Raw genomic sequence first — 12,814 nt, 5'->3', positions numbered from 1 at the left:
ACTTTTCTTATAAACACCACCTGTAGATAGATCACATTGTTAATTGCTTTGCAAACCTACACAACCACAACCCTGACAGTGGACAGTGATTTGCAACTGACCAATAGCCACCTGGTGTTGCTAGCTTCCACAGTGCAATTGCCATCCACTTCTGCACTGGTATGGCTTCCCTAAATAAGAAATTCTGGCACTGGAAGTATACTGCAAGTTCAACACACAGCTCTATGGAGGTCGGTTTCCTCATTTGGAAGTTCTAAAGCTGCTGCTGCTCACCCAAAATTTCCAAAACTATATGATTCCACTGCATCATGCTAGTTCTCCTGCATCAGAAGTGATGGTTCATCCACGGGTATACTGTGGCAATACTGGCATTCATTATCTATTCCATAGGACCAGAATGGATTGTCATTCACCTTCACGGTCAGTCAACTTCAGTGTCTCCGAAAGTTCTCCCCAGATTCCATCCTGCATCTTGCTGATCACCTACTCCACTTCAAAACATTTGTCCTGCAACAAGGAGCAGGAGTAGAACCAGATCATCATCCAGCTGCCCCATATCTTCCACCCAATTTGGAAGGAGGGAGAGGTGAGCAGGAATTGCCATTTGTAAATGTGTGAAGTCAAGGGACAGAAAAAACACCACCTCAGCAAAGTGGTTCCTAGAGTGTGTCCCTGTGATGCACAGGACCCTGGGATACTGACCTTGAAATGGTAGCATTAACGTCACGTAACAAAAACTACAGTGTGTACACAGGTAAATGTGAACACTTGGTGTAGGTATGGGGAGCATGCACAAGGATGTACAGAGTCAGGTAAATGAGTTTATACTAGTGGGTATACATAGCCTAAGTATAAAACTCAGTGACTTAGGCCAAGGGCTGGCACTAAGCAGTTTTTAAATATGCATGCTCCATAGTCCGTGTAAAGCAACACAGATTTAACTTTGAAAGTCATGACACTGTGCAGCAGATTAAAAAGTTCATCTGCGCAAAAACCAGAAGCAATAGATGAAATGAAAATGCATTTTGCTTTGCATGTACAGTGTGGTTGCACCCTGAGAAGTGACTAAAAATAGCATGAGTAGATATTATGTTTAGGGTTTCTCAATAGCTTCTATAACACTTTCCCTCATTTTACACAAAAAAGATGAGTTTTTGTTTAGTTATTTTAAAAAGTTCCAATACTGCAAACTCAACCAAGCATCTGAAAATTGAGCTGGGTTCTTTCTGACTTGTGCATTGTCATCAGTAATGAGGATTCTCTGGGACAAATTCTGCCCTAAATTACAATTGTGCCTCCCTCACTGAAAACAACTGGATAGCATAAGTGGAACAAAGAGCAAAATGTAGTACTGAAACTGGAATTTACAACATTTACACATTTGTTAAATATGAACCGGAAAAGAATTTAGCTTCCATTCTAATCATTATATGGATTCGACAGCTCTAAAAGGAGTAAAAATAATAAGACATGGTTTTGTCATTAAAATAAACATATGAGACTTTGAATACACACACAGAACAGACCTGGTTAGTATCAAGGTATCATTTTTACTTTTTTGAAGGAAACATTTTTAGGCATTTTCCTAGTTTTTATTTCATGTTTCAAATTTAAAAACACCTTAAAAATCACAGATTTAATTAAAACTATATTATTTGAATTTATTTACATTTTATATTTGGGAATTACCAAGTTAATGCCTGAAAAATAAAATGCATATTAGGCTGGGTTAGCTGTCAGAGAATACAAAATGTTAAAATTATAAACACAGAAAAAAAAAACTTTTAGTCTTTTTAAAAAAAAAGTCTTAAGACGTCCTTGGTCTTCACTAATAGACCGTTTTCTTATTCTATAAAAGATCTAAAACATTTAATATATTTATAAGAAACCTGTGAGCTCTCTAAAATTACGGCTTTAATTTTACTTACTAGAAATTACATTCTAAATTACAAAATAAAACTCAAACTATTACGGTAAAATATATATTTAAATACAAAGTGTAAAGTTATTTAGTATGAGGGTTCTGAAAGCAATTTAAAAAGGGGCTGTTCTTTGGCCTATAATCTATCCTTTATCCGGATTACAGAACACAATGTTTTTACTGCAATCTCTGCCAGGGCTCATCTTTTATTGTGTACGTCCAAGCCCCCTTAATGTTTTAGAAAGGCCTTGACTAACTGAACTTTGATCTGATGTCTTCATTGAGAAAAGCTCCAGGTTGCCCATTTCAGATGCAAATCCTCACTGAGGCCCAATAGAGTTTAGTAAAGACAGCAAAAAAGAAGAAACAAGAAGTTTCCAGGATCCTCTTTGAGAATCCTGGGGCACATTGGTGTCCTTAATCCACACTGCTGCATGGATTAAGGTAGGTGATAACCTTTCTTAATTCAAAAGAATGAGCACAGTGCCTACAAACTGGGTGGAGACTAGGATTTGGCTATAATAAAACACCACGCAATAAAAGCTCAGTCTATGTCAGAAGCCTTGAATAGGCTTCAATGTACCACATTCCCAGGCCTAGTGGGGAAGCTTGCAAAAAACCCACCTGAATCAAGTAAGCATGAATAATCTGTGTTAGCAGACTGGCCATGAAGAGGGGAGAGAGAGAGACTGAGACTTTTCATTCTTCTTAAGTTTGAGAGATAAATTTATTTCTGGATTGTAGGTTCAAGCCAGTTCTTTATTGGATTCCTACGAACTCGTCTGCACAAGGAGAAAAAGACACTAAATTGTCAGTGAGCAGAATGTGCTTTTATGCTACCGTCTGCTGTTAATGATTCTAATTGCAATACTAATGTGCTAGAAATCTCAGATTTGGGAGAATCAAGGCAGAAAATTGATTTCATGCTGTGACAGTTTATATATTGCCCCACGAACACAAGCAGTTCATTCAAACAAAAAAGGGGAAAAAAACCACTATACCTTTTCATTGCTATACCTGATGTTTTTACCAAGAGTTTAAATGAGTGTATCCCTGGATATAGAGAAAAGAACCTTTTAAATTGGTAATTGTATGCAGCACATACACACAGTATCCAATTCCTTTTGACTGATTACCTATAAATCTATAGTTTATCTAGGCTATAAAGAATATATTCATATTTACACATATAAAATACACTGTTCAAGACACGACTACTAATTTAAACATGATACATAATATGAAATATTTATGAGCTGGCTAACAGCTTATTAAACCTGATTTTAGGAAGGGAAAGGGAATAACTGAGCCATCTCCACAACAGAAATCTCTTTGGTTACTTACAACTAAAAATTAAATTAGTTAACAGAACCACTAACAAGACAACTTTTACGCCTCGCATAAAAAGAGATATTGACTAGATACGTTTTCAGCTGACATTTAGAGCCCTTTAAAACATTTAAAAAAAAACAGTTTACTTTTTATAACCTTCTTATACCATGCAACTGTTTGTAAATATAATTTTAAAATATAAGCACTAAAGCTGGTTGGAAAACAGCTTTTTAAAAAAAAAGTTTTATTGGTTTCCTTTTGACAGAAATTTCTAATCAGTCAACACACATGAATTAATGGAAACTGAAATACTTAACAGCTATTACTAGGTATATTAAAACTATCAGAGGGACAGAGGTGCTGCGCGAGTTATTACTTCCAAACAGCCAATAAGTGTATATTGCATCATTCAACCAGCCATCAAATATTTCTGATCACTGAGATTACTTTCATCTAACTGATATATTTTAAAAAGAAATTTCCATTTGACCATTATTTTAACAACTATAGCTTTATTTTCAAGTCCTATATTTCATATTCGTTTTTGGCAATTTAGCATTTACTTAAAAACAAACAAGCATTCTAATACAGTGGCCCCCAAATATGGGGCACACTCCCCAAGGGGGATGAGGAGGAAAGTTTGGGGGTCATGTAGAGGCCCAGGCCAGCCTCTACAGGTAGAGGGAGTGCCACTTAGCCCTGCTCTGCCCCCAGCTCCACTCCAGTCCCAGCCCTCCCCGCACCCCAAACCTGCCCCCAGCCTCAGCCCCTGGCTCCGATGACAGCTCTGCTCCCGGCCGCAATTCCAGTCCCAGGCCCAGCTCCAGCCCCACTCCAAGCCACGTCCCCTGGCTCTGTTCTCTGGCCCCAGCTCCGGCCCTGGCCTCAGCCCCCAGCTCCCAACCGCAGTCCCACTCCCAGCCCCGGCTCCTGGGGGAGGGGCACACACAGATTACATACAGGTAAGGGGGGGGGGACGCAACATAAAAAGTTTGGAGACCGCTGTTCTAGTACATAATTGTGAAAAAATTAAAAAATTGTAAGAAAATTTTGATAGTAATGACGGAATCATACCTTATAAGATTGTACAGCTGTTCTAGATCAGACAATTATTAGTTTACAACTTTCAACATGCAAATCCCATCTGTGATAACCAAGGACAAGTGCATGGTGTTCTATTAAATAATATATTAGAGGACTAGAGTAAGCCTGTTTTGGGTTATTATATGCAACTTTTTGTTCTGTTAGACCCAGGACATTTTGTACTGAAATAGTGACAATCAATTGTTTGTACATCATTGTATTATGAATTTAGTTTACATTACTGGATAAAACACAAACTATATTTTGTAATGGTTCAGAGTGGTACAGCAAGCTCTACATGAATAAAATTGATGAGATTATATGATCATGCTGGAGGCTATTTGATTTGGCATGTCACCACATATAAGTCTTCTCTGACACAAAATATATAGCCACGTCTGTACAATTTCAGAGAAAACCAAACATGCCAAGCATTGTAAGATCATTTTGTCACATTCCAATTATATTTTTTTAGAATATGGCTAACTTACTAGGCAGTTATGATTACATCTAAATCACAGTATATAACATACTTAAACCAAACAGCACCCCCCCCCAAAAAAAGGAGAAGTTTGTTGTTGCGTAGTCCAAAATGCTATAATTTTTGTAAGGTTTGACTGCACAATTAGATTAAACAAGAAAGTAACTAGACTAAGGAAAAACATAATTTATAAAATACTAACAGCTGTAAACTTTGAAGAAGTGACCACTGGGCATGTGTCTTGCATGCCACCTTCACAGCAATTAGTTTCTAGTGACAGTGAAGCTGATATAATCTCAAGTGCTTACTTTACTTATTACGCACATGGATAAGCAAGTCAACAGTTCGCATCAATAAAGTATTTTCACTAGAGGGATCTAATAAGTACTGTTCATTCAACCTACACATACCACTATGAATAGATACATTTAGAAAAATGTTCAATAAAAATACTAAAGGTATCTTTAGGTTTAAAAAGTTGTCTGAAACAGTGTTACATTCACCAGCCTTTGGTGCTTTAATATTTTAATTTTCTGGTTTTCTTTTCAGAAGTTAAGTAAATCTGGATGTCATGCAACATAGTAAACTGCATTTCTCATCTCTCTGTATCTTTGCTAATCAAGATATGTATTGATGACTGATAGTTTGCTCTCCTGAGGCAACCTTTTAGCACAGTTTGAAAACACTTCCATGGTCAGGGTTCTACTCAGAGATTATATTTATAGAACATGTGAATTTTACCCTTAATATCAAAGTATAGGATAACATCAGATATAATACTAAACCTATTTACCTCCATTTTTGGTAAATTCTGGTAACGCCAGGCTATTTTCATGGATTCCTGAGATTCCTGTTTAGACTTAATAGCTGTTTCTTTCTCATCCACTTGGTTTTTGTGGACATCATCAAACAAAGGTGCTGGAAGCTCCTAAATTGAGAAAATGAAACAGTATCAGGTAGTTAGAGTAGAAAAGGTGGTCAAGACTTTTCATCCTCACCTAAAGAAACACTGCAAACTAGTAGGATTATTTGATAAAAATGAACAGTTGTAAATTGATACCAACATTTGATTAAAATAAGACAGATAGTACATACTGCATGCTACAAACCACACTGGAAGTTGAAAAATGTTTTCTAATCATTACAACCAAAAAAGTACTGCACAACATTATATATTGTAAGGACACAGAATAGAAGCCATAACACCTGGTCTGCATCTTCCTTTCCCACTAACCATGAGGGGAGGACCACACTGTTAACTACAGACTATTAACAATGAAACAAGCATGAAAGTCAATTCAAGGAACAAAAAGAAGATACAAATATTTTAAAACTTTGAATTTATAAAAGTTGCTAATGTAGCTGTTGTTGTTTCAAAAACTGGGTGTTACTGATTGAGCAATTCTGTCAATGAGGGCTCAATCTTAGTTTGCCATGATCTAGAGTAAAGTGTGTGTTGTTACCTTGCTGCTCTGATGAGGGAGTAAACTGCACCAGACTGATACCCAGCACTGCATACATTTCCAATACACAGGCACAGTTATGGCCTGCGAGGGCATGAGAGATGGTTGTGGGGCAACTAAGGTTTTTATTCCCCTTGACACCCACACCTGTGCAAGTTGGGATGTAGCAGCTCTCTGGAGCCTGTTTGCTCTCTTGTGATGCAGGTAGCTAGCGCATGGCCCTTTACCCTTCTGAGACACTTTGGCCTCGTCTACACTAGAAAGTTGGTTGACATAAGTTGACCTGAGAAAGCCTAGTTATGCACATCTACACCAAAAATTGTCTTCTGCTGATGCATGCATTACAGTGATGCAATAACGCTACCTCCCTGAGCAATGCAGAGCCTTGGTCAACCCACTCAGGTTGATGCAGTGGGAGTGTAGACACTGCATTACATATGTCAACCCTAACAGTCCTCCAGCCACTATCCCACTGTGCCCGTGTTCCAGCGACAGCGTTGCTTCGGTCACAATTTTGAACTTCACTGGCCATGGGGCCATAGACCAGAAGTCCATCTTGCCTGTGCCCCAAAACTTATCTGCATGTTTTTGAAATACCTTTTCCTAGTTGTCCACCTTGGCAAACATTCCTACCAGTTCACTTTTGGTGTATGTATCTGACCATCCACACAGGGACCTAGCAGATAAAGTGGGACAGACAAGAAGTCTTTGGATCTCCTTGGCCTGTGGGGAGAAGAGGATGTGCAAGCACATCTGTGGAATGGCAATAGAAATATTCACATCAATGTGCAGATGGTACAGAGGATACAGAAATAGTGTCACAATAGGGATGAGTGAAAGTGAAGGAACTTTTACCAGAAGGTGAGGATGGGCAACAAGAAATCTGGTGCTGCCCCACAGACCTGCCGCTGTTATAATGAACTGCATGCCATACTTGTCAATGACCCCAGCAGCACCCTGCAGATGACTGTGGACACTTCTCAGGAGCCCAAGGCAGAAACTCCTGCTGTGAAGAGTAAAGGTTGGGGGGGAGGAGAGAAAGAGACGTGGCAGGGGACTTAAACCATGCCACAAACTGTTGGAAACTCCAGTGGACTCACATCTGTACCACCAGGTGAGCTCAGATGAACCTGATGATGAAGGGGAAGGGAGCTCAGATAAGTGTGTACATGCATTTTTCTAATAATTTTTTTACTTTTTGTTGCCTGTTACCCCTTCTCCCTCTTTCCCTCCCTCCCCCAACATTCTTCCCCATTTAAAAATGGAGTCCACCCCATCTGCAAATTTATAGAAAGTAATTGACTTCTGATTGCTTTACTATTATGTATGGGAATAAATTCAAAAAAGTAAGGCAGTCTGATTACACAGTCCACATCTGTCCGAGTACAGGATGCTGATTTGAGGTAGAACAAAGAGAAATAGACTCTATGTCCATTTTTCAACTCTTTGGGTTGTTGGGGTAGGCAGGGGAGCCATGCAGAGTACTTTGTTTAGCTCAGTAGGGATGTCCCTTTTATCCTCTTGAGAGATCTCGATAAACTTTCATGGAGATACTCTGCAATTCTTTCTTGAAGAATTGTAGCCTTATTTCTTTTCCTGCAGTAGGAGACTTTCCCATGCTGCTCTGCAAGGAGTTTGGCTGTCACAATTGCAGTAATCAGGCTAGCAGCATACAGGCCCAAGTGGCTTTGGAATGTCAGTAGTAGCTCTGTTCTCTGTGCCTTTGGCACTGCCTGGAGTAAGTGATCATCCAAAATCATTGCTGTATGTGAAAATATTGCCAATATTCACTGCACTGTCCATATACCCATACCTGATGAATGGTGCCTATCATTGAAAACTTCTGAGCAACAGAACACCCCCTCTCCCTTCCTCCCCGTTAGGCTAGGGCAGACTGTATTCACTATGGTTTGAGCTGCCGAGTGACGCTGCAGCTAGGTGCTCCAGAACTAAAGTGACAATTAGCATTTCTTATTAAAAGATAGGAGTCTTGAGACTCATCTTTCCCTGTCCACTGTGACTACATCTAATGATGGATCTGTCTGTTTTAATCAGCAGCCTCTGGCATGATGTCCTTGAGAGATGCCCCTTCCATGCCTGCTTAACATCTGACCCTGATCAGGATGAGAAAGAGGACTGGGGAAGATATTTTCTCCAAAATATTCCAATCCTCTATAGTCTTAGACCAGGAACCAAAGGCTCAGAGGGACCATATGACTGTGGCCCTGGAGAAAGACCAAAAATGGAGAGAGAGAGAGAGAGAGAGAGAGAGAGAGGTTGCTTCAGGAAAGGACCAAGGCACTTTGGGAAATACACCAGGATATTATGGGTTTGCTCAGGCAACAAACTCAGATATTGTAAAACATTGTTGACCTACATACCCAAAGACCCTGGACTCAGCAGTGTTTCCAGTTATTGGAGATCTCCATGCTCAGTGCTCCCTACATCCTCCAACATACTAGATGATAGCATGATGTACATTTTCATCCTTATCCTACCACTCCATGCCAAGGAACCACAAGGAGAACTAAAGCTATGAATACACTAACCTGTGAAAACAACAAGTCGGTGCATGTGTAGCCATACCTACTAGACTGTAGTAGGTTTTACATACCTGAACATAAATGATCACTGTTTACTGCTGTTTTTCCTTGGGTTTAAAATATAGTTCACTCTGTTGCAGTGCTGGTAACACTCTTTTCATTTCGTACTCAGTATATATTTATTAGTCTACACCAGGGGTCGGCAACCTTTCAGAAGTGGTGTGCTGAATCTTCATTTATTCACTCTAATTTAAGGTTTTGCGTGCCAGTAATACTTTGAAGGTTTTTAGAAGGTCTCTTTCTATAAGTCTATAATATATAACTAAACTATTGTTGTATGTAAAGTAAATAAGCCCTCTCTCGCCGCAGCAGCTCAGGGCTGGCGGAAGAGGTGCCTCTCCCCAGCTGCAGCAGCTCCGGCAGAGCTGGGCTGAGCCAAGGGAGAAGCTCCTCTCTTCAGAAGCTCCAGCGGAGCTGGGCTAGGCCAAGGGAGGGGCTCCACTCTCCGGCAGCTCCGGCAGGCTTGGGATGGGCTGATGGAGGGGCTCCTTTCCCTCAGCCATGGCAAGTCTGGGGCAGGTCCATGCTGGCGCCTGCGAAAAGGGGCACCTCTCCCTGCCACAGCTGTGAGCTCCTGCATGGGACTTAATAGGCAGTGTGCAACTTAGAGGGACTTAGACCATGACTGACTGTTAAAATGGTCTTTTAAGACTTCTTTTAGTCATATAGGTCCATTGTTCGCTCTTTTACTAGCCCTTATTTCTGGTTGTGCAAATTCAGCAGACAGCCTGTCTACCTTGCCCCTCCACCTTCGTGGTAGCTTTTCCCCCTTTGCCTCACAGGTATTATGCAGCACACAACATACAGCTACAACCAAGGAGACGTTTGCATTATTGAGATCCAGTCCAGTGAATAAACAGCACCAGCATCCATTCAGTCTACCAAAAGCACATTCAAAGTCATTCTGCATCTGCTGAGCCAGTAGTTGACTCTTTCTTTGGTACTGTTCAGGTGGCCAGTGTACAGCTTCATGAGCCAGAATCACTATTGGCATGTCAACATTGCCAATGGTAATCCAATAGTCAGAGAAGAATTTCTTGCTTGCAGCTTTTTAAAAAAGTACTGTGTTCTCAAAGATGTAAACGTCATACACCTTGCCTGACCAGCCCATGTTGATATTAGCCCTTGATTCTCCACTAGAGCTTGCATAGCCATAAGAAACTATTTCTTTCTGTTGATGTACTCAGTGGCAAGGTGGGCTGATGCCAGAATAGGGAATTATGTGCCATCAATTGCCCCAACATAATTTGGGAACCCCATTGCTGCAAAACCATCCACGATTTTCTGTATATTACCCAGAGTCACAGTCCTGTGTAGCAGGAGATACTTAATGATCTTACACACTTAGAATATAATGGTCTCCATTGTGGATTTTCTAACTCCAAAATGATTGCCCACTGACCAAGAGTAATCCAGTGTTGCAAACTTTCAGTGCCTGATAGCCACTTGCTTCTCCGTCAATGCAGCCCTCATTTTGCTGTGCCTGTGCCGGAGGTCTGGGGCAAGCTTCACACACAGATCCAGGAACGTGGCCTTTCACATCTGAAAGTTCTGCAGCCACTGATTGTCATCCCAAGTTCGCATTATGATGCAATCCCACCAATCAGTGCCTGTTTCTCAGGCCCAGAAGCAGCGATCCATAGTGTGGAGCTCCTCCATGAAAACCATCAGCATTTGCTTATTGTGCTTGAACATCTCCGCATCTTCCTCACCTCAATTCCAGGTGCAGTAGTACTTGTTCATGTACTGCAAACATATGAAAATCATGCTTCCTGCATTAGCAATGCTCATGAGAACTATGCTGAGCTTTGCAGGGTCTGTGCTTCTACCAGAGAGATGGTGGAGATCTAAAAGCAGCACATGGGACTGTGAGGTTTTTTTTTTTTTTTTTTTTTTAAAGTGAAAAAATTCTGTAATGTGGAAAGCATTATGGGATGGAGAAAGTGGTATGAAAGGAACTTGACCCTCCAGCTCCCAGAAATCCCTTGACAAATCACTGATATCTCACAAAAATACTACGAAAATATCCCACAAGGCATTGAGCCAGATGATGATGCAGGGCACACTGGGATCCCTACCCATGGTATACTGCATTTTACATTGACAGCCAGTCTTGATGAGCACATGCAGCTCTGACGCAAGCACCGCCAAGTGTCCACATGCGCAAGCAATATATAAAAGTTGGCAGCTATATGCCAACATAACCTGGATCAACTAAACTATGTAGTGCATTGTAACAAGGCCTTCGCTTGCCCTCGCAACAAATCAGCCAGAAACCCCTTCTGAGTGCAATCACCAGTGCTTTTTATTTTCAGTGTCAGCTCCCACCATCTTCTATTTACAGTCTGCTCCAAACCAGCAACATGGGGAACAGCTAGCTTCTCCAGCCAGCAGGGATGCACAGCCCTTGGCTCCTCCCTTTTCTTCCTCTTCCCCCCCTGCCAGCCTTATATAGGCCCCTGGCTAATAAGGTCCACAGGTGCTTCTCTTCTAGCCATTAGGTGTGGCATACTCAGTCAGCCCCAATTAATGCTTCTTCATTGGAGCTGGGCTAACAGGGGCCTGGCTCAGAATCTCCTGGCCAGCACCCTGTTACATGCATACATGGCCAACTGGGTCATAATTTCCCCTGAATAAACGTCCCATAAAATGAAAACCTGACGCAAAGCACAAAAAGCACAAAGTGCACTGGTGACGCTGGTAAATCAGGTGCCAGCTCTTGCCAAGTCTGTAGGTGTCAGCTGAGCATTGATAAATTCATGGCTGGAAACTGGACCAGCTCAACTGTATGTTAATATTGTTTAAGACAGATGTTAGACTTGTACAGATGTATTTAGACTCTATAAAATTTAGGTTGCTGCATGCATTAATCTTACCTGCGATGTCTGTATTCCATGCTATAAGGCAATATGAAAGTTTTGTTTATAATTGTAAAAATGCCTGCTCTGAACTTGTGAACCTAGGTAGGGAGAGTGGTTCCCCTGCCCGTCAAGGAGGACTATCAAGGCTATATGGGCCATTGTAGGACAAAGTACTTTGTTAATTACCCCATCCACCCATGAAGAAGTTACATGCAGCAGCTCTCATCCCATTGGTTTGAACTCTGGGGGAAGGGCATATAAAAATGGTCACAAGAAGAAATGGTTCTCTCCTTGTTGTTTGGACTCTCCCAAGGGCTGGAGTTAAGAAACAAAAGCAGAGATTCTGAGGGTCAAACTGGGTTAGCACAAAAAGACATTCAGTAGACAGATTACTACATCTAAAAGGGTGTCATAAGGAGGAGGGAGAAAACTTGTTCACCTTAGCCTCTAAGGATAGAACAAGAAGCAATGGGCTTAAACTGCAGCAAGGGAGGTCTAGGTTGGACATTAGGAAAAAGTTCCTAACTGTCAGGGTGGTTAAACACTGGAATAAATTGCCTAGGGAGGTTGTGGAATCTCCATCTCTGGAGATATTTAAGAGTAGGTTAGATAAATGTCTATCAGGGATGGTCTAGACAGTATTTGGTCCTGTCATGCGGGCAGGGGACTGGACTCGATGACCTCTCGAGGTCCCTTCCAGTCCTAGAATCTATGAATCTCTGTCACCTTTTGGAACCACAGACTGTAACTCATCTCTGCTTATATGTTGCCTGCTTTAACCTGTAAATAAAAAATGGTTACCTACCTCTCGTAACTGTTGTTCTTTGAGATGCATTGCTCATGTCCATTCCAACAGGTGTGTGCACACATCACGTGCACGATCCCCTAGCAGTAGCTGTTGGGTTGGCTGTGGAGCCCTCATGGCAGTGTTTTTAGGACACTGTCGACCCGCTGCCTGCTCAGTTCCTTCTTGCTGGAAGACTCTGACAGAGGGGAGGAAAGTGGGATTTGGAATGGACATAAGCAACACATCTCGAAGAACAACAGTTACGAGAGTTACGAGAGGTAGG

The 12,814-nt window shown here is 41.3% G+C and overlaps 1 protein-coding gene across 5 annotated transcripts in view; it reads right to left on the bottom strand.

Moving 5' to 3' along the window:
* ELP4 (elongator acetyltransferase complex subunit 4) overlaps positions 1-12,814 on the bottom strand; it is a 256,311-nt gene that overhangs the window by 188,203 nt on the left and 55,294 nt on the right. For all 5 annotated transcript variants that reach the window (XM_034769884.1, XM_034769882.1, XM_034769881.1 and 2 more), the window contains one exon: positions 5,611-5,745. In XM_034769884.1, coding sequence (XP_034625775.1) covers positions 5,611-5,745 — 135 coding nt within the window. The remainder of the gene's footprint in view (positions 1-5,610; positions 5,746-12,814) is intronic.

The sequence above is a fragment of the Trachemys scripta genome, chromosome 4 (genome assembly GCF_013100865.1).
Source record: "Trachemys scripta elegans isolate TJP31775 chromosome 4, CAS_Tse_1.0, whole genome shotgun sequence".
Taxonomy (NCBI): Eukaryota; Metazoa; Chordata; order Testudines; family Emydidae; genus Trachemys; species Trachemys scripta.
This window is presented reverse-complemented; position numbering and strand designations above follow the sequence as displayed.